Source organism: Sceloporus occidentalis, unplaced genomic scaffold, assembly GCF_023333645.1.
Source record: "Sceloporus occidentalis isolate IW3139 unplaced genomic scaffold, rSceOcc1.0.p SCAF_13, whole genome shotgun sequence".
Lineage (NCBI taxonomy): Eukaryota > Metazoa > Chordata > Lepidosauria > Squamata > Phrynosomatidae > Sceloporus > Sceloporus occidentalis.
This window is the reverse complement of record NW_028316993.1, coordinates 5,885,935-5,907,925: the sequence shown is the minus strand read 5'-3', so window position 1 is coordinate 5,907,925 and position 21,991 is coordinate 5,885,935. Positions and strand designations below refer to the sequence as shown.

General features: G+C 48.5%; 1 protein-coding gene across 1 annotated transcript; it reads left to right on the top strand.

Moving 5' to 3' along the window:
- Positions 1 to 1,179: 1,179 nt before the first annotated feature.
- LOC149304704 (uncharacterized) lies at positions 1,180 to 20,451 on the top strand. Its single transcript, XM_089478831.1, has 9 exons — positions 1,180 to 1,861; positions 2,765 to 2,933; positions 7,921 to 8,029; positions 13,094 to 13,295; positions 14,087 to 14,175; positions 14,722 to 14,799; positions 15,824 to 15,991; positions 16,441 to 16,561; positions 17,362 to 20,451. The coding sequence occupies exons 1-9, from the start codon at positions 1,564 to 1,566 to the stop codon at positions 17,874 to 17,876; spliced, it is 1,749 nt and encodes a 582-aa protein (XP_089334957.1). The 5' UTR covers positions 1,180 to 1,563; the 3' UTR covers positions 17,877 to 20,451.
- The last annotated feature ends 1,540 nt before the right edge of the window (positions 20,452 to 21,991 follow it).

Genomic DNA, 21,991 nt, shown 5'->3' with positions numbered 1-21,991 from the left:
AAGCCCAGCTGGTAAAGCTTGCCTAAATTATGGATTGGTTCCCGACTGGTGACCCGTGGCTAGACTGCAAGACCCAGCAGTCCCTTTGCCTGTCTATCCTATGGAGAGGGATGATGGGGGTTGCAGTCTGTATATATAGATCGGGTCCTCACTGGAAGGGTGTGATCGGACTGCAAGGCCAGACAGCCAGCCTAGCCTATGCTGGAGGAGGATGGGTGCTGCAATCCAGATGGCACTGCAAATAGCCCACCCTTTCGATTATGGCTGTGTGCTCCAGAAGCCCTGCCCCTGTGCCAGGCTAGCCTAGGCTGAAGGATGATGGGAGCTGCAATCCAGATGGCACTGCAAATAGCCCACCCTTTCGATTATGGCTTGGGTCCTGTGTGTCTGTGTGTGCCCCAGCAGCCCCGCCCCTGTGCCAGGCTAGCCTAGGCTGAAGGATGATGGGCGCTGCAATCCAGATGGAGCTGCAAATAGCCCAACCCTGTGATTATGGCTTGGGTCCTGAGTGTGTGGCCAGATTGCAAGCCCCAGCAGCCCCCCCTCCATGCCAGGCTGGCCTGGTGGAGGAGGATGGGCACTGCAGTCCAGATGGAAGCAGTGGTAGGGTCCCAAATATACTCCACTCTAGACGGAGTCGGAGTCTGTGGCAAGGTGTGGTCGGGCTGCAAGCCCCAGCAGCTTGAAGGCTGATGGGAGCTGCGATCCAGCAAGGGAAAGAAGTCTTCAAGCCAGCAGTCCTCCTTCCAGGGCGAGAGCCAAAGGGACGAGCAGCGAGGCAGAGTCCCGGGCGGGCTGCCCTTCCTCCTCCTCCTCCTCCTCCTCCTCCTCCTCCTCTTCCTCGGGAGCCTCCCCGGTTCTTTCTTTTGGGGGGGAGGAGGACCGGAGGCGGAAGTGCCCTTGGGGGGGAGGGAGGGGAGGGAGGGGAGGGGAGGCCGGTAAGCAGCGGCTGAGAAAGTCCCTGGGCTTCAGCTGCGCCGGCGGGGAAGCCCCGGCCCTTGGGCGCCTCCTTCCTTCCTTCCTTCCCTCCCTCCTCTCCTCCTTTCCTTCCTTCCTTCCTTCCTGGGCCAAGGCAAGGCGAGGCGAAGGAGGGGGCCCTCCCTCCCTCCCCTCAAGAAGAGACCTCCCCCCAGCGCTCCTCCCTTGGAAAAGAGAGAGAGAGAGAGAGAGAGAGAGAGATCGCAGCTCTCGAGCGCTTGGGTTTTCTGGCCAAAGAAAGGAAGAAGGGGAAAGCAGCTGGAGGAGGAGAAGAGGAGGAGGAGGAGGGCTGGGCTCCGCGGAGGGACTCCATCCGAGGCAGCAGAAGGGACTCTGGGGCTCGTTCCAAAGGATGCCCCCCGGGAGCCCCGGCCTTCTCCCCCACTGAGGAAGGCTCCCTTCTCCAGGACTGCAAGACCCATCGGCCCTGCCTGCCTTCCAAGGAGTTGGGGAGACAAGGAGGAGGAGGAGGCGGAGGAGGGGGGCGCCGGGGATGATGGGGCCCCTGGGCTGAGCCTGCCTGCCCCCCGAGGGCCCCTCTTCCATCCCCGGAGCCTGCCTGCCTGCCTGCCTGCCTTCCGGGCGATGGCCGGGGAGTCTCCGGTGGACCTTCGGAGGGGGCGCCCCCGCTGGGAGGCCAAGGAGCCCGGCCCCGAGAGGCCCCCGCTGCCGCTGCGGAAGAGGCGCCGCTGCTACGCCTCTTCGGAGGCCGAGGAGGAGGAGGAGGAGGAGGGGGGCCCTTCGGACCAGGGGCCCAAGGCCGCCCCCGCCCCGCAGCCAGGAGGGCTCCGGCAGCAGAGGGCCCCCGGACTCGGAGCAGCAAGCGGAGGCTGGGAGCTGCTCCTCCGGGCCAAGGCCCACTCGCCCCCGCCGGGGCCCCCGGGTGAGCAGCCAGGGATGGCAGGGGCTGGGATGGGAGGAGATGCAGGTACAAGAGCTCTCTCTGTCTGTAGCTGTGGTGGCCCTGCCCTCGCTCAGCTTTGCCCCAGATGCTGGACTGCAACTCCCAGAAGCCCCCCAGCCAGTCGGGTGGGGATGAGAGGAGCTGCAGTCCAGCTCCACCCTCTATCTATCTATCTATCTATCTGTCTATCTATCTATGGGGATTGGGCCCCTCAGGAGAAAGGCACAGTCGAACTGCCAACCCCAGCAGTCCCTTTGCCAGCCTAGCGAATGGGGAGGGATGATAGGAGATGCAGTCCCACCACTCTCTCATCCCACTGCCCCTTTGCCCCCCCTCCCCTTGCCAGGCACCTCTTTCCTTCCTCTGGGAAGCAGGAAGGCTTGACCAAAAGGATGGACTGCAGATCCCAGCAGCCCCGAGACATTGAGGGTGGGGATGATAGGTGCTGCAGTCCAACTGGATCACCTGTATGTATGTATGTATGTATGTGGATCATAGAATCCTAGAGTTGGAAGAGACCCCAAGGGCCACCCAGTCCAAGCCCTTTCTTCTGCCATGCAGGAAATCCCAGTCAAAGCATGCCTGGCAGACGGCCATCCAGCCTCTGCTTAAAGATCTCCAAAGAAGTGTGTGTGTGTGTACAGTATAAGAATACCCGATGACTTGGAGGCAGGCAGTGACAAATCTACTGTGTGTCCCATGCTGAGAGAGAGGGAGGACAAAAGAAATCAATAATAATTCATCAATAACAACAATAAGAATAGTAATAGCCCCTGAAGTCACTGCAGTGGCCCATCCCAGGGCTATAGCTTGGTTAAAAAGTGGCTGGGGGTCTCTCTAGACTAGAGGTTAACAGTCTCTCCCTTTTTCCTCGTCTGGCAGGTTTCACCAGATCCTTCTTGAACCCAGAGCTGGCTCCCATTTTGCACCCGGTGACCCCTTCCCACCCTTTGCTGGGTGTCCCAGTGCCTTACTCCTTGCTGTGCTCCGTAGAAGCCCAGCTGGCCCTGGACATTGCCACCGCCACCAAGCAAGACGAAGACGGAGACACGTAAGACCCGGAACGGATGGAGGGGGGGGGGCTAGCTAGGTCCTTAGGGTTGCCAACTCCAAAACTGGAGAGGGCTCTTCTCCCTTTAAAGATTGCTAGCATTTCACACAACCAGGGCTCCATCCCATGAAATCCTGGGATGTGTAGTTTGCACAAACTATAGGATGCACTGGACTGGACTTCTCTGGCTGAGAATTTTAAACACCTCTTCGTAAAACTGCAAATCCCAGGATTCTGTGGGACACAGCCATGGAATAAAAGTGCCGTACACATTGGATCTCCCTTATCCGTAAGTCCAAAATCCAAAATACGGTTGGCCCTCCATATTTGCAGCTTTGACATTTGCAGATCTGACTATGGTTTTGATGAATATGGTCTCCCTAGGAATCTCTAAGGCCCCGTTCCCACTTACAGATAAATCGGTATGCAATCCAAATCAATGCATCCAATGGACATTGGGTCGCGGTTGACGCTACACTTGCCCCGATCGCATTTTCTGGCATCAAAATAACCCACTTGAGGTTTGCATTCACGAATGAATCGATTCAAAATGATTCGGTTCCAGACGACCAAAGGGCAAATTTGAACCAATTCCAATTCGATTGTGGTTCACACTTGCATTGAATTGATTTGGTGGAAAAGGCTCAGAAAAAAATCGGCATCAAAAAGACACGGGTTGAATGGGTCTGGTGCATGGCGCCCCTCACTGAATCCCTTCAGCAAACCAATTTAAGTGGGAATTGTGATCCAGTTTAAAAGGTATCAGGAATGAGGCCTAAGTCCTCCAGCGCATTTCTGCTGGAAATTGACCATAGAGTTTTGTGTTGGAGGACCTAGAAGTTCCTAGAGAAAGCACTCCTCTAAGCATTTGTAGGTCCTCCAGCATGATCCTATGATCAACCTGTGGCAGAGGTTGACCATAGAGTTGCACTGGAGGACCAGGAGATTCCTAGAGAGGTGTTCTGTTAGGTCAAAAGAATAGCGTTTTCTTAGGAATCTTATGAGTTTATTGCACTGGGGCTAATTTCGGCATTAAAGAGAGATTAAAGCGCATTTAAAGCATCCCGCCAATAAAGCCAAGAAAACAGCGAGTAATTGCACGAATGATGATCACATGCAATGGCGCAAATAAAGCAAGATCGGAAATGCGTTGTCACTGAAATCCCCAAAGTAAAAAGATGCGTATTGATGCTTCTTTGTGACCACTTTAATGGCAGGTATTGTGCGACGTTGTGTGAAATCATTATGTGCAATGATGCAATGTTTCTGGTGTAGACCTCCTTCGTGTGATAAACTCCTATGGAAATTGTGAATAGACTTGGAAAACCTTGCAGTTTGGAGCGCGTTTCTGGGAGTGGGAAGGAAGTTGCTAAAATGACTCTCTACTTCCTTCAAGAGGCAACTTTGGTCTTATCTGCACTGCAGAATTAGCACATTTTGACACCACTTTAACTGCCACAACTCAGTGCTATGGGATCCTAGGATTTGTAGTGAGCTATTTAACTTTTTTTGTCAGAAACGTTTGGTGCCACAATAAACTACAAATCCCAGCATTTCATAGCATTGTGCCATGGCAGTATAAAGTGATTTTGAACTACATTAACTTTGCATTGCAGATTAAACTTTAGCGACTAATTGCATCCCCTGCTCTTCACCCAAAGTCTTTGGCTTTTACGAACAACAACTTCTGCTTTATCTTGGTCTCTCATAGTTGGGGAATTATCGGTTTTCAGTCACAAGATGCAAACCACTTACTCATGAGTAGTTCCAGCAACTCATCGCAGGGGCTTTTGGGGTTAGAAGTCTCAGTAAACCAGGTCTCCAGGGCTCAATAATGGAAAAAAGCTAAATGCAGCAGGCCTTCTTGGTTTTCCATTTGCAGAATAGAATTTGGAAACATACCCCCCAACACACTTTTTAACCACAACTCCCATCATCCCTCATCCAGTGTGGCAGAGGAATCTGGGAGCTATGGTCCCCCAAAAGCAGCTTTTCCAAACTCTGCATTTGGCCAGGGCATTCACTCTCCCCATTCCTCCTTTGATATTACCCAGACCTTCTTCCCAATTCACCTGCATTAATATCTGAACTCTCCTCCAATGAGTTCAAAGGCGTATCTCAACAACCCTATAAGGTAGGCCAGCCTGAGAATAGAGTTTCATGGCTCAGGAAGGACTTGAGCCTTGATTTCCAGGTTTCTCTAAACCCTGGTCTTGTTGGACTGCAGCTGCCATCATTCCTGGCCATTGGCGATACTGGTTGGGGATTTGCTGATGGGATTTGCAATCCAGCAACTTCTGCTTGGCAACACAGGGAAAGAGTTGCGCTGTTTCCAAGGCTAGCTTGCCAAACTTGATATCCTCCGCTTGGCCACTAAACCCATTAGCCAAGTCACACGCTCTCAGCCTCAGGGGAAGGCGATGGCAAAACCTCCTCTGAACAAATGTTTCCAAGAAAACCCCATGATAAGAGAAGTGCCTTAGGGCCGCCATAAGCCGGAAACTTGAAGGCACACAACCAAACAACAACTTCTTCCAAGAGCTGAGCAGGAGATTTCAACATGGTCCTTTCTGTAGGGTTGGAGTTTGTGGTTTGGCGAGGCACCAGAGACAGCATTCTGTAGAATGGAGTGGTGCCAGTTCAAGTGGTGCCAAACTGCTTTAATTCTGCAGTTCGGATACACACATTTGCACCCATTCGGCCTCCTGGCTTCCTTTCCAGGAGGGTTGGAGCAGGAGATTTTAGATTTGCAAAACTGCTTTCAGCTTCCTGCCCTGTTGTCTTTGGGAAGGGTTCCTGGTAACCCAGGCCAAGTGTAGGGGAATCCCCTATCCGCACTGGAACCAAACTGCCCTCCCCTCGAATGCACACACGCAACGCGCGCACACAACACACACAGAGGCCCTCCCTGTCTGCTGACGTCTCCCGCCCCACCCTCCTCCGCCGGTATCATTCTTGGCAGCTCTGCTTCCATTACTGGAAGAGGGCAAAGGGAAGTGGTGCAACCCAGCCATCTGCCAGGTTCATCTGCCACCTGGGCAGGGATTTCCCAGGAATCAAGGAGGGAAGGGTGTGTTGCCAGGGATTGGCAACCATTGTGCGTGTGAAGTTGAAGGCTTTCATAGCCGGCATCCATTGTCTGCTGTGGGTTTTTTGGGCTATATGGCCATGTCCTAGAAGAATTTATTCCTGACATTTTGCTGGCATCTGTGGCTGGCACCCACTCCCTTCCATGGCAGTGTTCTCTGAAGATGCCAAAGTCACAGATGCTGGTGAAACGTCAGGAACAAACACTTCTAGGACATGGCCACATAGCCCAAAAAACCCACCAAAATCTATTATCTCTTTCTCTCTGGGGACCCCCCCCCCCATCTCATGCTCCTGGAAGGAAGTTGGCGCATTGGTGGAGGGCGGAAAGGCTGAGACAGGAAGCCAGAGTCATGGTAGAACCGGTGGTTCTTACGAGAAGCTTCAGCCCCCCTCCTTGCAAAGAGCCCTTCCCTTTTCGCTGTGGGTTTGGCCCTGAGACAACAAGCCAGTTTCGTTTTATTGTAAACGGGGAGATGGGATGGGACCTTTCTGTGAAGTCAGACAGAGCTATAGGGAGCACCCTTTGACCCGGGGGAGGGGGATGTTGGGGGGGGGTGTTTGCAGAGGGATGGGTGGGGTTTGCTGACAGGAGAGGATAAGGTGGGATGCAGGCAGGTAGAAGAGGTGGAAGACAGGAGGGGAGAGCTGGGGGAGGTTTGCAAACTGGTGCAGGGAGATGAGTGGGTTTGCAGACAGGTGGGGGTATGGGTCTGCAGACAGGTAGAGGAGAAATGGGTGGGTTTGCAGACAGGTAGAGAGATGTAAGTTGTGGACAGTTGGAGGGGAGATGGATGGTGTTTGCAGAGAAATATGGGGAGATGGATAAGCCTGCAGACAGGTGGAGAGATTAAGGTTTGAAAGGGAGATGGGTGGTGTTTGCAGACATTGTAGACAGTAGGTGGTGAGCTTGCAGACATGTAGACAGGTGTAAAGTTCAGACAGGTGAAAGAAATATGGACAGGTTTGCAGGCAGGTATATTGTTTACAAGCCCCACGTCTCTTTCCTTCCTACATTTTCCCAGCATTATTGTCTGTTCCAGTGAGCCACCTTCTCCCATGATAGCTCCAAAGCGTGCCAAATTGAGTCTACTCAGCTTCGTTTCTAGTGCAGCTCAGCACTGATTTTCCTCTAAGATCCATTTGTCTTTTTTTTTTTAGCAATGCATGGTATCTTCCAAACTGTTCTCCAGCATCACATTTCCATTGAGTTGCTTCTCTCCCTGTTAGCTTTCTTCACTCTCTGGAATCTGGGGTTTTAAAAATAATTAGAATCATAAGCACAAAATGGCTGCTTCACTGATGCATTCTTAGTACTATGCATATATATTCCCCCTGTTCTCCTCATCTGTGTGAGATAGATAGATAGATAGATAGATAGATAGATAGATAGATGAGGAGAACAGAAGGGAAGATATTGTTCTGGTATATCTTGGAATTAAAAAATATTAGAGCATGGGGAAAAAATGTTGCAGCCGGTGCCAGAAATTGCCAAAACCCAGTATGAGATGTTAGAGAATGGTTCAGGGTGAGCAGATATCATGATCACAAAAGAGGACAAGGTACCCTAAAATATTTTGGACATCCAAAATGAAAGCTAAAAAAACCCTAACTATAAATATAAATTCATGCTTCTTAGCCCTTGCTCAAAATGGAGGACATTTTGGAACTCCTCCTGGACAGAAGGCTGAAATGTAGGAACGTTGTGGGAAATGAGCATCTCTGGTCACCCTGACGTTGTTAGAATATTTATATATCAATAATAATAATAATAATAAACCTGAAAGTTGCAGCAACAAAGACTCCAAGCTCTGGATGCATCAGCCCTTGTGTTGGCGATGGTGTTTGCAGGTGAACGTGGTTATTGCAATGGCTTGCAACATCCTTTGTTTTCTTCCAGGCCTCTCCACATCGCCGTGGTTCAAGGGAACCTCATGGCGGTCCAGCGTTTGGTGGTGCTCTTTCACCAGGGACATCGGGACGTGGACACCTTCAACAACCTGCGGCAGGTAAGCTGTACAGACTGGGATGGATGAGGCTGAGCCAGGACTTGGGCATGAGATCAGGGTCTTTCGGTTCACCTGCAGCCCTTGAAAGACCACCTCCACATTCCAAGCAGATGCTTTTTGGTATCTCACCAACAAGGCCTTCCTTATAGCTTTGGTCAGTAGTCTGTTTCTCCTAGTGGTCTGTGAAAGTATACCACCTTCCAACAAGGAGTTTCTATTTAGCTACAGTGTGCCCACATCATGCTGAAAGCCGTGTGGGAGCATGCGGGGCACAAGGGGCAGAGTGTCCCATTCGGGTGGGCGGGCCACCGCACTGCCGCATTGCCGCTTGTACGAGCCCCATTCACTACAATGGGGCTTGAGCATGTGCAGTATTTAGCTTACGCGGGGGAGTCCGGAACGGATCCCCCATGTAAGCCAAAGGTGGACTGTATTATGGCCAAGGATCTGGGGAATCTTTTCCAGGACTTGTCCTAATAATAATAATAATAACTTTATTGTGAAGTCAAAGGCTTTCATGGCTGGCATCCATAGTTTTTTGTGGGTTTTTCGAGCTATGTGGCCATCAGGAATAAACTCTTCTAGAACATGGCCACATTGACTGAAAAACCCACAAAAACCTATAATAACTTTATTTATATCCCGCCTACTCCGATTAGGACCGAGGCGGCTTACAGTAAAACAGTCTGATACAAATAAAATAACAATATACAATAATCCCAGATTCTACCCTCCCCCCTTCTTAAAATAACAATTAAATCACAAATACATGAAAAATTCATAGTAAAAAATCACTTAAGTCAACTAAAATTGGAAGGATGGGGTACGAAATAATCAATGGGATAAACTGCACAATAGTCAGTTCAATGGGTGGCTGAACCTATTCCAGAAAGGCTTGTCGGAAGAGATCCATCTTAAAGCTATCCAAGCTTGTAATGTCCTACATTTTCGGTTCTGTCCAGGAGGAATTCCAAAAGGTCCTCCGTTCAGGTTGCCCAGGCATCCTCCATGGAGGTATATTGGCTTTCTATTGGGAAGTGCTACCTGGCTCCCAACTACCCCCTTTTTTGCTGTGTGTGTGATAGAGCCATGGGTTCCTCAGGTGCAGAGTGTCTGCAGAAAGCATCCAGAAAACCCCCTCCTTGCCTTTCTTCCTCTTCTTCTTTTCGTAACTGGAAAGGGGCTGTTTTTGTGCCCAGGTGTGGCTCCAGGTGAGAAGGAGCAAAGAGGAAAAGAAAGAGAGATTGGGAGAGGGGAAGGGACCTTATGAAAAAGAAGAAGTAATATACAGTGGTTTCAGTGCTGGACTAGGACTCTGCAAGACCCAAGTTCAAATCTCGACTCAGTCTTGGAAACTCCACTGGGGCAAGTCCCACTCTCTCAGCCTCAGAGGAAGGCAATGGCAAGCCCTCCCTGGAGAAATCTTACCAAGGAAACCTTAGGAGTGGGTTGCCATAAGTTGGAGTTATCTTGAAGGCACACAACAAGAAGAAAGTAGTCTTGGAGTGGGGTTGAGATTTGTTACTCCAAGGCCAGTAGGTTGCAAACAATGCTTGGAGAAATTACTTTTGGGACCCTTTTTGCTTGCTGAACCCTCCCAACTAGTATGGTCTGTGAGATTCTCAGAATGAAATAGAACGTTGTGTTGTGTGTGAGTTGTGTGCCGTCAAGTTGTTTCCGACTTACAGCAACCCTAAGGTGACTCTATCAAGGGGTTTTCTAGGCAAGTTGCTGGAGAGTGGTTTTGCCATTGCCATCCCCTGAGGCTGAGAGAATGTGACTTGACCAAGGTTATGTAGTAGGTTTCATGGCCGAGCTGGGATTCGAACCCTGGTCTCCAAAGTTGTGGTCCAATGCTCAAACCACTATGCCAAATACTCCATAGTAATTGGACAGGCCTTTTCTTTTCTTTTTTGTGATGGTGTGTACATTTAACAATAAAGGTTTGTTTTAAAGTTGCCCCTCCACATTTGTGGATCTGACTTTTGTGGATTTGATTATTTGTAGTTTCAATTACTATACCCTCTCTAGGCATCTCTACCACAAGTTTACCATGGAGTTGTGCTGGAGGACCTGGATGTTCCTAGAGAAAACACTTCTGTAGGCATTTGTAGGTCCTCCAGCTTGATTCTGTTATCAACATCTGGCAAATGTTGACCATAGAGTTGCTCTGGAGGACCTGGAGATTCCTAGAGAGGTGTCCTCTCAGGTAAAAAGAATTGTGTTGTTTTTTATTTGTGGTTTTTCCACATTAATGGGCGTCCTTCACTCCGAACCCCAGCGAATGTGGAGGGACCACTGTAATTACACTTTTAAAAAGAGCAGAGAAGCTGGAGCCATGTGTCCAGAGAAGGGCCACCAAAATGGTGAAGGGTCTGGAAACCATGAAGCCCTATGAGGACAAGACTAAGGGAGCTGGGGATATTTAGCCTGGAGAAGAGACAGTTCAAAGGTGATATGATAGCCTTGTTTAAGTATTTGAAATGGATGTCATGTTGAGGAGGGAGCAAGCTTGTTTTCTGCTGCTCCAGAGAATAGGATGCAATGGAACAATGGATGCAAGCTGCAGGAAAAGAGATTCCAGCTCAACATTAGGAAGATCTTCCTGACAGTAAGGGCTGTTTGAAAGTGGAAGACACTCCCTTGGAGTGTAGTGGAGTCTCTTTCTTTGGAGGTCTTTAAACAGAGGCTGGATGACCATCTGTCAGGGGTGCTTTGATTGAGAGTTCCTGCATGGCAGAAGGGGCTTGGGCTGCATGGCCCTTGGGGTCTCTTCCAGATCTGTGAGTCAGTGATTCTGACTGGATCTGTTAGGATCAGCAAAAGCCCTTGCCAACAGTAACAGGTCTCACAGCCGGCAGGAGAGAGCAAGCAAAGGGAGAAGCAGTGCCTTGATTCCTGGCAGCTGCTGTGCCCTGCCCTCTCTGGTCCCAGGGACTTTCCCTCTCGCAGCTGGTGGCAAGCCAAGGGGCAACTTCCTCAAACGCATTGCTCAAGGAGAGCAGCCTTGGTTGGCGGCCGGGCGGCCTGACTCACAGCAGCCAGGACGACAAAAGGGGACTGGGGCTGGGTTGCTCAGCTTGGTTCCTTCACTGGGGCTTTCGTTTTTGTTGGAATGCATTTCTGTCCCCACCTGTCTGTGTCTGCATGGACACATGTTGCAACACCGGGGTTGGGAGAAAAATAAAGATGATTGCACCAGTTCATCCATCCATCCATCACTTTATTCTCCCCGGCTGGGCGTTCATCGGTTGTTGTTGTTGTTGTTGTTGTTGTTGTTGTTGTTGTTGTGTGTCATTGAGTCGTTTCCATCTTAGGGCAAGCCTAAGGTGGACCTATCATAGGGTTTCCCTGGCATGATTTGTTCAGAGAAGGTTTGCCATTGACTTCCCATGAGGCTGAGAAGATGTGACTTGACCAAGGTCACCCCAATGGGTTTCCATGGCTGAGCAGGGATTCAAACCCTGGTCTCTGGAGTCGTGGTCCAGTGCTCTAACATCTATGCCAGTCTCAAAAAACTATATGCATGTTATTTGCCTTCAAGTCATTTTCGACTTATGGCGACCCTATCATGGAGTTTTCTTAGCAAGTGTCTTCAGAGAGGGTTTGCCATTGCCATCCTCTGAGGCTGAGAGAGTGTGACTTGCCTAAGCTCACCCAGTGAGTATCCATGTGGCTATACTGGGATTCACTATATAGCTATGTAGCACTGTGGAATCGGATGGTACTATGCTTAAAGCCAATTACGCCTAGTGTGTGTCTTGCGTGGTTCAGCCTGGCGCACAAAAGGATGCAACTATGTTGGCCTCCTCGGCGCCCCAAGTATGTGTTCTCCCCAGTTGCAACCTGGGCCTGACCCATTGTCATTTCTTTATCAGTGTTTCTCATAAACCCTCCCGGGGAACGAACCCGGTCCCTTTCTGAGAAGTGTCTCCTTGCGTCAGCGCTGGCAGGTGCTGGGGTTGCGGCTTGCTTTGTGGGAACCGGCCGGGTTTCCTCTGGTTAACTGGGTACGTAAGAGACTGGCTGAGCCCCACAGACGTGTGAGTTTCTTTTTCTGCACATAGTTCCTGGCTAGCGGGGAAGTCACGGCAGATGCCTCTCTCTGGCTGTGTTTTGGGCTGCGTGTGTTTTCATTTGACTTTCGCTACCAATGGCCTTTGCCTGCAGTTGCTCAGAAATGAGCCACAACAACACTGCGGATTTCTCTGTAAATCCAGCACCCTTTGCGCAGGGCAAGATGTTTTGCAAATCCCAATCCTCTTCCAAAAAGCATCGCAATAGGTTGGCCCATTGCTTTCCAGTTAGCAATGGAAAGAATACATTCAAATATTGATATTTTGAACCTTCTTTTAAAAATCAGCTTAAAGTTTTTAGTGATGGTTGCAAAGGGAAGGGGAAAGATGAACGCAATGACGTCAGGCTTGTTTTCTTACTTGCCTATCTCTTTTGCGTCTAAAATGTTATTGAATATTCAACCCTGACTTATGGTTGCCAATCTGCTGGGGGTTTCTTTGGGGAAAACACCCAGGGGAAGTTTGCCATCATTGCCTTCCTCTGAGGCTGAGAGTGTGTGACTTACCCAAAATCCCCCATTGGATTTCCATGGCCAAATGGGGATTTGAGACTTGGTCTTCAGGAGTCCTAGTCCAATACTCAAACCTGGCCATATTCACTATCATTATATGGGGTAATATTATTAGGTTGGATAGGCCAGGTGCAGAAAATGCTGACATTATGGATTTATCCTGCACTATATTTGTGAGTGGTTGCTTTGCATAGAAATCAACAGTGTCTGGTTTTGGAAAGTGTATAGTTTTCAAAGACTTTTGCAGAGCCAGAAGAAAATGGTTAAAATTACTTGTTGCTTCTTTTGGGAAGAATCTTAGCAAAGAATGGCCGTCTATTTTGGAGAAATCCAAACTCATAGACGGTGGCCATGATGACTGGACCTTGCAGAGAAGTCTTGCCCAAAATCATATGTGTTCCAAGGTTCGTAATGTGGAAACGCCAGAAATGTGTTCATGTCTCACCCAGAGATTTTGGTTGTTCTTCATCTGCCAGACTCCCTTGCATTTGGCGGTCATCACAGCCCAGCCAGCCTTGGTGAAGTTGTTGCTGGCGCATGGCGCCTCGCCAATGATCCTAGATCGGCATGGACAGACTGCCCTCCATCTTGCGTGTGAACATGGCAACCTACGCTGCTTGCAAGAATTGCTGGATGGGAGCCCTGCACCCTTGGATTTGGAGGCCAGGAATTTCGAGGGTGAGCATGGAAAGGCCGGGGATCAGTGTGGGGTGATGTGGGAACCAAAGATGTATAGATTGAGCCTCCCTTATCCAGGATTCCAAAATATACTGAAATCCAAAATTGTCCACCTTTGCTTTCTGATGGTTCAGCGTGCACAGACTTTGTTTCATGCACAAAGTTATTTTAAAAGATTGTGTATCAAATTGCCTCCAATCTGTGTGTATAAGGTGCATACGAAACATCAGTGAATATCATGTTTAGAGTTGGGTCCCATCTCCAACATCTCTCATTCTGTAGATGCAAACAAATCTAAAATCCAAAAAAAATCTGAAATCCCAACACTTCTGGTCCCAAACATTTTTAGATAAGTGAGACTCAACCTGTTTATGCATTTCTGTGTGTGAAAGAGAGAGAAAGACTTTCAGAGAATATTCCAAGATGGTATAACATTGCCTTCTTCTGAAATATAGACCGCAGCACCTGGCATTCCTGGGTGGTCCCACATCCAAATATGAACCGGGCTTTACCCTGCTTAGCTTCCGAGATGAGAAGGGATTTGGTGCTTTTATGGCATTTAGACATCTCCAAAATAGTTGGCAGCTTTTATTGTTGTCATTATACCAGCCCTTCTTCAGCCATCAATGGAGAAGACCAACAGTTATTATTTGTTCCCTGTATGCCAGAGACCGGTACTAAATTTGGGCTCATTGGTACACATTCATAAGTGTATTCCTGTCCTTTGAGAACCCAAAGTCCATTCCCAGTCTCTCCACTAAGATTCGGTCTCCGTTTTCCTCTCTGACTAGGTTTAACTCCTCTCCATGTGGCTGTTGGGACTTCCAACCACAACGTCGTCCTTACTCTGCTTGAACACGGGGCTGATGTCGATGCTGTGGTAAGTCTTGGAGAAGAGGATAAAAGTTGAAATTTGGGATGTTTTGGGGTCCTCTGCACTTTGATGCTATGCAGAGGAAGAGGAACATAACTTCTCTAAGTGAAACTGAAAGAGCAACATGGAGACTTGGGGTAAACAGAGGAAGAACACTGCGGGATTCTGGGATTGTGCCAAAGGCATCCTAACACTTTCGGGAAGGGAGAAATGCCAGCCCAGATAGATGTTTCTGAGCAAAATTTCTGAAAATAATGTTTAAAAAGGCTGGGTTTTTATGAAAATCACCCACAGGTTAAATCTTGCAGGGAATTAGTCCCAAATTTTGAATATTCTTGCCGGTCCAGGAGTCTTCCCATCAGGGTTTCTTGATAGTTGAAAAACATGTTAAGCTGACAATATTTCTAATGTTTTCAAATATTCCTTCCATTCTCACAGAAAAACCATGTGTCTCTGTGTGTGTCTCTGTGTGTGTGAGGGGGGTTGTTGCATGAAAATTGGGATTTTGTGAATAACCCAATCTCTATCCCCCTGTTGCCTCCTCATTTCCAGGATATTAAGAGCGGGCGCTCTCCCCTCCTGCATGCGGTGGAGAACAATAATATGGAAATGGTGGAGCTGCTACTAAAGGTGAGAGTGTTCTTTTACTCTCTCAGTCTTAGCCATAACTAGCTGCATTTTCTTGGAGGATGAAGGACTCTCCTTTATGGGAAGATTTTAAACAGAAGTCGGATGCCCACCTCTCAGTGGGATTAGTCTAGATCAGTGGTTCCCAAACTTTGATCCTCCGGATGTTTTGGACTTCAAGTCCCAGAATTCCTGATTGTTTCACCCAAGCTGTCTGGGGCCTCTGGAAGTTGAAGTCCAAAACCGCTAGAGGACCAAAGTTTGGGAATCAGTAGCCTAGATGACCGCTGGGGAGTCACCTTCCAACTCTGTGCTTATCCTGTGTTCTTGGCTGGCAGGAGATGTGGGTTGTTGTATATCCCTCAAGTCTTCTCTGGCCATTTTGTGTTGGCTTAGGACTCCAGAAGACCAGAGTTCGAAGCCCCACTCAGCCCTGGAAACCCGCTGGGTGACCTCGGGCAAGTCACAGGCTGCATCTCCGCTGCAGCAATAATCCAGTTTGACACCACTTGAACTGCCATGGCTCAAGGCTAAGGGATCCTGGGAAGTGTAGTTTGTTGTGATACCAGCGCTCTGGATTATTTCTGCAGTGGGAACGCAGCACACTCTCTCAACCTCAAGGGAAGGCAAAAGCAAGCCTTCTTTGAAAAATGATTTGGGCGTTGAAGTAGGACTTTGCAAGATGAGGGTTCAAATCTCTGCTTAGCTATGGAAACCCATTGGTAAGACCTTGGCCAGGTCTCACTCTCTCAGTCTTAGAGGAAGGCAATGGCAAACCTCTACAGAACAAACCCTTTTGGGGATTCTGCATGATGCCCTGGTTTGTTGGACTAGGACTCCAGAGGACCAGGGTTCGAATCCTTGCCTTGCCTTGGAAGCCCCCTGGCTGACCTTTGTCAAGTCACCCTTTTTCCCAGCCTCAGAGGCGATTGAAAACGTCCTCCGAAGAAAGCCCTAGGAGAGCATCGCCAGAGGTTAGAGTTGGCCTGACCGCACATAACAAAAACATTAATTCTTTCCTTTGCAGCATGGAGCCAATGTAAATGCGCAGTCATACGGCGGCAACACGGCGCTCCACGCAGCCAGCGGACGAGGCTTTTTGGACATGCTGCGCCTTCTGGTCCGCAATGGGGCAGATGGCAGCCTCAAAAACTACCACAACGACACCCCTTTGATGGTGGCCAAGAACAAAAGGGTGAGAGGATTCAACGTAGGCTTGGAGACGTTTCCTTTGAGGCTTGCAAGGCTCGCAATCTGCATTAAATGCAGGCTAGGGAGCCATTCTGAGAAAGCCTGGGAAAAAGGAACCTGTCCAAAGGCCTGCAAAAGATTTTTAAAGGAATGTGGAGAGGGATGTCCAGAAAGATGAGGCAATGCTGTCCCTTTGCTCTGAGGACGCAGGGAGAGAAATCCAGGGTTTGCAATTGCAGCCGCGTTGTTTGTGAAACTGGTTGAACCATTTCCTTAAGGTTAGGAATTAGCAGCCGGTCTGTGAACTGGTCGTGGCCTCTTTGCAATGTCCATTTAACTTCGGTGAGGCATGCCAGGTGGACCAGGACTTCCAAGCCAACTGGGCTCTTGGGCAACTAGATCAACCAATGATCAAAGACGTGAAAACCTCTTCCTTGTTTCCTCCATCTCCAGGTGATTGACATCTTGAGAGGCAAAGCCTCCCGCTCTGGACTGGCTCCCGACAACGTCCACGATGGACCGTCCCCGGCCAACAGCACGGCCAGCTCTCCTGGCCTCCAGCCGGCCCACTCTGGTGAGTTAGCCCTTGCCAGCCACTGAGAGACAGGCGTCCACATTTTGGCCCCTTCACTTCCCGAGATGAAATTTGGATTTTTTAATAGCAGAGAAGATGCAGTGAACAAGGCAATGGATCCTTGCAAATGCCAATGCCATGGCAATGGTGCAGTTGCAGAAAATGGGGTTCAGGGATAGTCCTTATGTAAGGAGGGCTCCTGTGGCTAATTGACTGGCATTGGTTAATTGATGGAAGGCATTTTTAAACCTTTGCCCTTACAATTGATAGGAATAGTGAGAGAAGTCAGGGACAGGGAATCAGACCACACCAGGTGACACTCAAAGAGAAGTCATACCACTGCTCTGCAAACATTAAAGTGTGTGTGTGTGTGTGTGTGTGTGTGTGTGTGTGTGTGTATATGGAACTATGTACATGTAAATACATTTAGGTTTCAGTGATATACAGATCTTCAGGGACTGAGGTGGATCATCTTAGAGGCCACATATGGCCTGTTGGCCGCATATATCCCAACTTGGATTTAATCTACTTTCCTTTAACCAAGTGGTTGTAAACATTGATTGCGAGCCAGCATGGTGTAGTGTTTTGAGCCATGACTCTGGAGACGAGGGTTTGATTCTTCATGGAAACCTACTGGGTGACTTTGGGCAAGTCACACACTCTCAGTCCCAGTAAAGTCCCAGTAAACCTATAAGGTCACTGTAGGTTAAAAATGACATGAAGACACACCAAAATACAGCAATGAAAACTTGACTGGATGGCTGGATCTCCTTCACTGGCTTGTTTCCTTCCCTTTCTAGGTCTGCCGCGTTCTTTGCCAGACACGTGTCCCGCCGCCCCTAGCCCCAGCCGGACCCCGAAGCCCCAGTGGGTGGGACAGTCCTTCAGCTCAGCCAACCAGAAACTAGAGAGCATTATATCGACCAATGAGACTCCAGCCCCTGGCCCCTTGCATGGCGTGAAACTGGAAAGGAGCCCAACGCCACCCACTCCAGAGCAGCCAATGGGATTCCTGGGAATGCACAAGTACTTCCTGCCCATCACGGAGGGCATGGTGGACCCTGCCTTCCATGCCCCGCTCTACTCTTTTCTGACTTCCAGCCATAACCTTTCTCCCCATCCTCTCCATCTGCTTCCCATCAGCTTGAACCCGTCGGTCATCACCCTGCCTCCAGCATCGCTAGCCGGCCACCTTCATCCGAGGGGCGTGGGGACAGAGCAATCACAGACACTTCTGGACTCCGAGAACCCACCCACCAGCAGCTATGACAGGCAGTGGCTTCCTCATAGGGACAGTGGTCCTGGGACCAGCTGACAAGAAGAAAATCAATGGACCCAGGAACGCTGTACTTCACAAGGCAATGGAGCCGGCCCGGGTGCGCAACGCTCTTGGACTTTGCTGCTAAGATTCCTGGCTTGAAACCATTTTGAATCCAAGATGCTTGCACCTCCAAGGGACTTCCTAACCGTTTGCGCCTGTGTGTAGCAACTCCTGACAAAGCCTGAAATGACACTTCAGGTCTTGCTAAGCTCATGGCTCGCTTGATCCTCTGAAAGCCACAGTGCAACATCTGGGATTGCAGAGTTGTTCAGTGATGGTGGCTCCAGCTGTGGTTAATGGGCAGCAGTCAGCCGCAGCGCTTTGTCTCCCTCTAGTGGCAGGGATGTCGCATTGCACACTTGCTAGCACATGGTGCCGCAACCTGAGATAACCAGCACTTTCAACGGGAGACGTTCCTTTCATTTTAGGAGACGGGTGTGTTAAATCCCTTCCTCTCCCCAATCTCATCCCGACAATGCTGCCAACTTTCTCAGCGGTTGCAAAATAATAAAAATTCAGGGAAGTGTAATTGAATCAAGGCGGAGTGGTTCTGGAGGGAGCAGAGAGTTGGGGAAAGCCGGGGATTTTCTGAAAACAGACAAACAGGAATGTTGGGTCCATTTCAAAGAACTGACATTTGAGAAATTTCCAAGCAGCTCCTAGTCATGGCAGGAAGCGTGAAGAGCTGGAATTTATTAGTCAGGAGGGTGACGTGGTTGGAAAGGCAGGGCTTGGAACGGCTACCTTTATTTATTTGGACTACTGTTCCCTGAATGCTGTCTGGAGGAGTTGTAGTCCAAAAAAGTAACTTTTTCCCAACTCTGGGAGGAATTGCTGCTTGCAAGGGGAGTGGTCTTACCTAGCAGATTGGGACTGACACCGTTTTAGTGGACATGGCTCCATGCTGTGGAATTGTGGGATTTGTAGTATGGGGAGATATTTTGCCTGCTCTCTGGTGCCACAGCAAACTACAGATCCCAAGATTGCATAGGATGAAGCCATGGCCATTTAAAGCGATGTCAAGCTGCATTAATTCTGAAATGTGGAAGCATCCTTGGACTCTCCTAGGTTCAACCCTCAAGGAGAGAACTATCTAAGGAGGCTTCCATATTGGTACAAAGAAGAGATGAGTTCTTGCAGTAGAATTCATTGGTTTTTGACACTCGTTGTCACCTCCATGCCTTCTCCTTCCATTATTTTGGGGCAGTTGTTTGTAGCTATTGGATCTCCATTTGGACTCTTCCCAAGGGTTGGGTTTTATTATTTTAAGACATGGGATGTGGTTTGCTAAGGAAGTCCTACAGTTCAGGGCCAAGACTGTAGAGTTGATGGCAGTAAAATGGCAGTGCAGGACACTTGCTCACCTTCATCTGGGAATCACCTTGCTGCTTGAATTGAGAGAGCATAAAATATATTTATTAGATTAAGTATAAAATACAGGTATAAAATGATTCTGGAATCTCTGAAATTCCAAAATCTGAAATATTCCCCAAATCCAAAATGGTCCTTGTGGGTGGCTGAGACGATAGTGACCCTTTGCTTTCGGATGGTTTAATGCGCACAAACTTTGTTCCATGCGCAAAATTGTTACCGCTAGCATTTCGGATAAGGGAGACTCAGCCTGTATTGTTATGGTCCAAAACGCTGCAGAAATAATCCAGTTTCAGACCGCTTTAACTGCCCTAGCGGCTCAATGCTAAGGAATCCTGGGGACTGTAGTTTCATGCGACATTGAGCCTTCTCCATCAGAGAGCTCTGGGGCCACAATAAACTACAGTTCCCAGGATTCCCTAGCACTGAGCCAGGGCAGTTAAAGGAGTCTTAAAACTGGATTGTTTCTGGAAGGTGTTTTGGACCTATGTCTTGGCTTTGAACAAAAACGAGGTTGCTGAATAGGTTCAAAATGCAAACGAAAATCCATCAGTGATACCTTTACTGGCCAACCGAAATGCACAATATACTTGTTGCAAGCTTTCAAAGCTCCATGATGAAAAGAAGCCCATGTTGTTTCATGGCACCGTTTTGGGCAGCCATCATTCCCTTCCTTGTCACCTTCTCCTCCTTTCCAAAAATCTCAGGAGCTTCATCTCAGGGACCCTTTTCTCCTCTTTTTCCTACCAATCGCATGCCCTCCAGCATTTCAGGGATGAAAACGACAGCACATGTGGCAAAAGCTATTCATTTGGAGAGGCTGCAGCAGTTTGTTTTTGCTTAATCCAGATTCTCCCCTTTCCTGAGTCAATGCAAACTACTTTTGCACTTGGAGTCCCATTTGCAGCAATTGAAGAAAAGGGAAGGCGGGAGGAGGAGAGAGGAACTGGGGCTTTCCAAAGCGACTGAAAAAGTGGGACGGCAGAGGAGTCCTTAGGGCTGTCCCTGCCAAAACGGAAACCGTTGGAGGGTAGGCACCCGCTTTCTTGCCAAACGCCCTTTCTCTGCTTTTGTGAGGAGGAGCCATATTTCAAAAGTAAGACCTCCTCATCTTCCCGGGGAGAAAAGAGCCGGTGCAGAAGGAGGATCTTTGGAGTTTACTGACTGATTTGTCAATAAAATATTTTCTACTGTCAAAGCCTGTGTTTGTGGTGTCCCTGTTACGGGGTCAAGGGAGACCCAGAAATTGGGGGAATTAGGCACTCAGGTCAAAAGGGGCTTTTCATCCTTCATCAAGTTTTCATCAAGAACCTTGATGGAGGTTCACCTCTCTCTCTCTCTCTCTCTCTCTCTCTCTCTCTCTCTCTCTCTCTCTCGGCTCTCATCTGTCTATTTAATCTATCTATCCTATCCTATCCTATCTTATCTTATCTTATCTTATCTATCTAGTCTTTTACCTATATAGCTATCCATCCATCTAATCTATTACTTTGTAAATGCTCTGCATTGTTCCTTGGCAAATCTAGCATTAATTCTGAATCGCTGGCATGTCATTCTGGAGCAATCTTGCAAAACCATTTTAGAAGATGCAAAGCAAATAAAATCCAGGGTCTAGAGACTATAAATGACCAGAGACTATAAACTGTCCCATTTTGGCAGAAGCTGTGATCCATCCCAAAAGGTCACAGCTTCACCAAATGCTGAATGCACAAATTTTAGCTGGAGTAACTCTAACATCCCAACAAGTTGAAACAACAAAAGGAGGAAATGACTTGCAGGGAAAAGAATGTCCGGTGGATGAGACGAATGGTTAAAAAGTGCAAGGCCCGATGCAGTCATCTGAAAGAATGCAATCTAACCTGCTCCTGCGTCAGATAACTGCACGGCAGAACTATTTTTACGTAGATTTCTATTTGGGTTTATAAACAGAAATACACCAATAAGTAGCAAGTAAAACAGCCATAACAAATCATATGGATATTATTTCTCATGGATCCATAACAGACCTATCACAAACTTATTTATTTCTTCTAGTTCAGATAACATAACATGATAACATTCCCCTATTTCTGTTTTAGGAGGTTATCACACCGGGGCTCATTTCGACATTAAAGAGAGATGAAAGCGTGTTTAAAGCGTCCCGTGAATAAAGCGAAAAGGATGAGTAATTGCGCAAACTATTATCACACGCAATGCCACAAATAAATCATTCTCAGAAATGCATTGTTGCTGAAATCCCAAAAGTAAAAAGATGCGCATTAATGCTTCTTTGTGCGACATCGTGTGAAATCGTTTCGCGCAATTACACAATATTCACAGGAATAAAGGCCCAATCTCCTTTGGCCCAACTTTGTTGTTAGGGAGAGCGAAGCAGCTGCTTCAGGCAGCAAATGTGGGATGTTGCATAACTGACTCTTTAATTTGTTGTCATTATTGCAATGTTTTAATCACCAGACGCTTGCGGCTTTTTCTGGGCCTCTGGTGCCAGAATAACCCGGCTGGCTTTGGCTGCTTGGTTGGCTTATTCTGCTTCAGACGGCAGCAAAATCTGGGACTTTTGTGGGACTGCAGCTCCCATAATCCTGCCACTCAGCCACAGGTCAGTCAGTCGCTCACTGCCTCCATCATGGATTGCTCTGAAAGTCTGTGCCGCCGAATAAGTTCAAATAACAAGGAATTGCCATCCTGATTGTTTGTGGGACTTTTAACCTCTGTTTCATTTTGTGGGTCGCTTTCAG

Excerpts from the sequence above, each read along its gene's own strand:
- LOC149304704 (XM_089478831.1), top strand. The coding sequence starts at position 1,564 with ATGGCCGGGGAGTCTCCGGTGGACCTTCGGAGGGGGCGCCCCCGCTGG. Across the intron at positions 15,992-16,440 it reads TGGTGGCCAAGAACAAAAGG|GTGATTGACATCTTGAGAGG; the intron begins GTGAGAGGATTC and ends CTCCATCTCCAG. Across the intron at positions 16,562-17,361 it reads CCTCCAGCCGGCCCACTCTG|GTCTGCCGCGTTCTTTGCCA; the intron begins GTGAGTTAGCCC and ends TTCCCTTTCTAG.